Source organism: Arvicola amphibius, chromosome 10 (genome assembly GCF_903992535.2).
Source record: "Arvicola amphibius chromosome 10, mArvAmp1.2, whole genome shotgun sequence".
In the NCBI taxonomy this organism is placed as follows: domain Eukaryota; kingdom Metazoa; phylum Chordata; class Mammalia; order Rodentia; family Cricetidae; genus Arvicola; species Arvicola amphibius.
Window position 1 is genome coordinate 102,402,797 of NC_052056.1, and position 3,928 is coordinate 102,406,724.

General features: G+C 43.7%; 1 protein-coding gene across 6 annotated transcripts in view; it reads left to right on the forward strand.

Moving 5' to 3' along the window:
• Nucleotides 1-1,925, forward strand: part of LOC119824666 (radial spoke head 10 homolog B) — a 65,927-nt gene extending 64,002 nt beyond the window's left edge. For all 6 annotated transcript variants that reach the window (XM_038344985.2, XM_038344988.2, XM_038344992.2 and 3 more), the window contains one exon: nucleotides 1,660-1,925. In XM_038344985.2, coding sequence (XP_038200913.1) covers nucleotides 1,660-1,837 — 178 coding nt within the window. In that variant the 3' untranslated portion in view covers nucleotides 1,838-1,925. The remainder of the gene's footprint in view (nucleotides 1-1,659) is intronic.
• Nucleotides 1,926-3,928: the final 2,003 nt, after the last annotated feature.

Sequence of the window (3,928 nt, forward strand, 5' to 3'; positions counted from 1 at the left end):
ACGACTGAGCACTGCGTCTTCAGGTTACATATCTGTATCATAGAACTGAGGTTAGGAATTTGTCCAGAGAATTAATTACTGTCCCAGGTTATTAGCCAAACCTAGCAAGAGAGACTGGCACAGCAATTAGGCTGCTTTGCACCTTTAGCCTTAGTTCAACAAATCCAACAGCTGGCTAATAATAGCCTTGTTAATATTATAATAATATTCCTTGTGAGCTGGGAATAGTTTATCTTTAAAACCATTAGCAAGGTACCTGGTCTAATCTAAAGCTACTTTGAAGATAGGGCACAGCTGTCTTGGCAGAGGGACTATGTAGCATTGCTTTGTGTCGTTTTTATTCATTAAAGCTGTAGAAGGTAAGATTCTTGATATCAATTAGACAGTACAGCTTAAGAAGGAGTCACCTTCTAGACAGTCCACAAATGTCCAGTAGATTGGGATGTATTCATGAGATAAACACACTACAACACAGGCAAAGGGGAACTCCCCATAGCCGCTAAGTGAAATCTCAATAGCAAATGTGAAGTTACAGACAAGCAAAAGATATTCCAGAGTCTATAGCTTCATTGCCTTTCCTTAACGAGGTTTCCCATCAGAGAGTTTTCCTCCTGGTGGGCTGACACCTTAAATATTAATTGTCATCTGCTGTTCCTATGACATGGCTTCCAACATTTTAGCTGCAGAGAAAAGCCCCCCTGGTCGCATGATCAACATGAAGGTGTTACCTGGAGCACTCTAAATACAATAGACCATTTTATTACAAGCACTGCTGAAACCTCAGGAAAACTGGCTTTAGAGCTAGCTAGCTCGTTCAGGGGGTGAGGGTGTGCACTACAGAAGACCTGAGTTCAGCCTAGCACCCATGTCAGGTGGCTCACAACCACTGCAATTTGTGCTTCAGGGGATCAAACATTTTTTGGACTCCCAGGGCACCTGCACGCATGTGCACATAGCCTCCCACTCCATGCACACAAGTAAACATAATTTCTGCTTGTTTCTTGAGACAGAGTCTCACTGTATAGCTCTCTGGCTGGTTTGGGACTCACTATATAGACCAGGCTGGCCTTGAACTAAGAAGGATACACCTGCCACTGCTCCCAAGTGCTAGGATTAAAGGTGTGCACCGATACATTCAGCTACCAGATATTTTTTTTAAAAAAAAAATAAAAATAAAAACCCTGTCTTGAAAAAACCAAAAAAAAAAAAAAAAAAAAAAAAAAAAAAAAAAAAAAGGATGTTCCAGGTCACCTACATCAAAATATTTGGGGCTGGAGAGATGGCTCAGAGGTTGAGGGCATTGCCTGCTCTTCTAAAGGTCCTGAGTTCAATTCCCAGCAACCACATGGTGGCTCACAACCATCTGTAATGAGGTCTGGTGCCTTCTTCTGGCCTGAAGGCATGCTTGCAGGCAGAATACTGTATACACAATAAATCTTTTTAATTAATTAATTAATTAATTAATTTTAAAAACTGGTTTCAGCCAGTTGGTGGTGGTGCACACCTTTAATTCCAGCATTTGGGAGGCAGATCACTGGGAGTTCAAGGCCAGTCTGGTCTACAAAGCTAGTTCCAGGACAGCAAGTACTGTTGCATAGAGAAACCCTGTCTCACAAGTTTCACAGAAAAAAATAGCTAAGTTCCCATTTTGATTTTTAGGCTGAACATCCTACGGGAAGAAGAGGCCAAGAGACAAGACTTTGATATTGACATCACTGTGTTCAAAGAGCCATTGGAAACTCCATCTTTGCTGCCACTCACACCCAGCCCTCCTAAAGAGGACTTGGTTTCCACCCAGACCAGCAAGACCAGCCCTGGGAAGAAGAAGAAGAAGTGAAGGCGCTGGGAGTCATGGCTGAGGTGCAAGGACAGCAGACATATGAGCTCTGTGATGAGTGTCCCATAAAATAAAGAGTTTGCACTTAGCTTCTGACAGAGTTTCTGAGATGCTCTACCTGGGTCCACGTGTTAAGTTTCTTGTATGGCTGCATTTGCAAAAACCAAACTAAATGACTACGCAGACATGAACATATTAGTAAATGTGTGTTAAATATATTTTTGTAAATCAACATTAGGTGAACCGAGAGGCCCATCCCAGCACTCGGGAGATACAGGCAGGAGACTGCCGCAAGTTCAAGTCAGCCAGACGACATAGCGAGACCCTATCTCAAAGAAACAAAAATAGGGGTTAGAGAGCTCACTTGGTGCTTCAAAGCACATGCTGCTTTTGCAGAGGACCCAAGTTTGGTTCCCAGCATTCACGATGGGGCAGCTTAGATAGTCTGTAACTGCAGCTCCAAGGAATCTGGAACCATCTTCTGGAATTTGTGGATATGAGAAACATGTACACACAAAAATAAATAAATGAATAAATAAAAACAAGGTAGTGAGTGATAGAAGACATCCAGGATCTATCCCTGGCTTCCATGTGAACATGCACAGGTAAGCACACCCATCCACATGTAGACACATGCATACATACCCCACACATGTGCACACACATACACCCAAGCACCATAAGCACACACACAGGATGGAGAGCACTATAGGAAGATATCAATGTTGACCTCTGACCTTCATACTCATACACTCGTATGTGCTTTGCACACCTGCACACACATTTGCATAAACATAAATACATACACATGATTACAATCCGCACACACAAATTAAGACAATGGCAGGAGTCAAGACCCAAAGGACGTATTCCATATTTGAATTTACATATTATCCCTGCAAAACTGACAGAGTTCCAGGGAAGATTTCCAACTTGACCAGAGAAACAAAAGACCTGAAATTAGCAAAATAACAAAACAACTCAACTAGAAGTCCGAATTAATATACAGACTCTGGAGCCAGAATGCAACAGAGAATAAATGCTGACTGAAACAAACGTGTGCAACTCGAAATAACACGTCAAATCACAATCTAATTGAGATGCAACCACAATCTCTTCAGGGACACTCAGAAAGCCCAGTGTGGTGGGTACTACACCCCAGTCTCAGGCTGTGCATGGGCAGAGAAAAACAGTCATAATGGCAACTGTGAATTATTCTGAACTGAGGAACAATGAGGCCAGTACAAACTGATGAAGCTGCTTCCTCACCCCAATGCGTAGGTTCATGGAGGTTACAAGCTGATTGCAGAGTTGCTTTGGGGGCTGGGAAAGATTGTGGTTTTCAGACCACTCAGCTAATTTTCTCCCAGACCCTGGGCTGTCCGGATCATGAAAATAGGGTTTAGTAAAATTCAGCCATATTTCATCTCAGCTGTGAAGAGATGCGGGGTGTCATGGCTCTTGGGGGGGCCTCATGACAAAGAGGAACAGTTTCTGGCTAGACCACTCTGGGGTGATCAGCACCTCACTGTTCTGCTCTCATAAACAGGCAGACCCCAATGCTGAGCATCCCACACTGTCAGAATACTGACTGTTTCTGTTAAGACTTTTCCTTTTAACTGTATATGTGCACATATGTACATGTGAGTTCAGGTACCCCAGGAGACCAGAAGAGGGCACGAGATCCCCCAGAACAGTGGTTCTCAATCTGTGGGTTGAATGACCCTTTCACAGGGGTCACACACCAGATACCTGCATATAAATATTTACATTATGATTCGTAACAACAGCACGAGTATAGTGAGGGAGTAGCACTGAGAATAATCTTATGGTTGGGGTCACCACAACATGAAGAGCTGTATTAAAGGAGCGTGGCATTAGGACGGCTGGGAACCACTGTCCTAGAGCTTGAGTTACAGGTGGTTGTGAGCCACCCAATATCGGTGATGAGAATCAGACCAAAGTGCTCCACCAGAGCAGCCAGTGCTCCTAAGGGTCGAGCTGTGGGTCTGGCCCCGACCATGACTTTTGAGCCCCACTGGCCAGTGTAGTCAAACAACCAGCAACAGAAGACTCAACAGGAAATCAGAA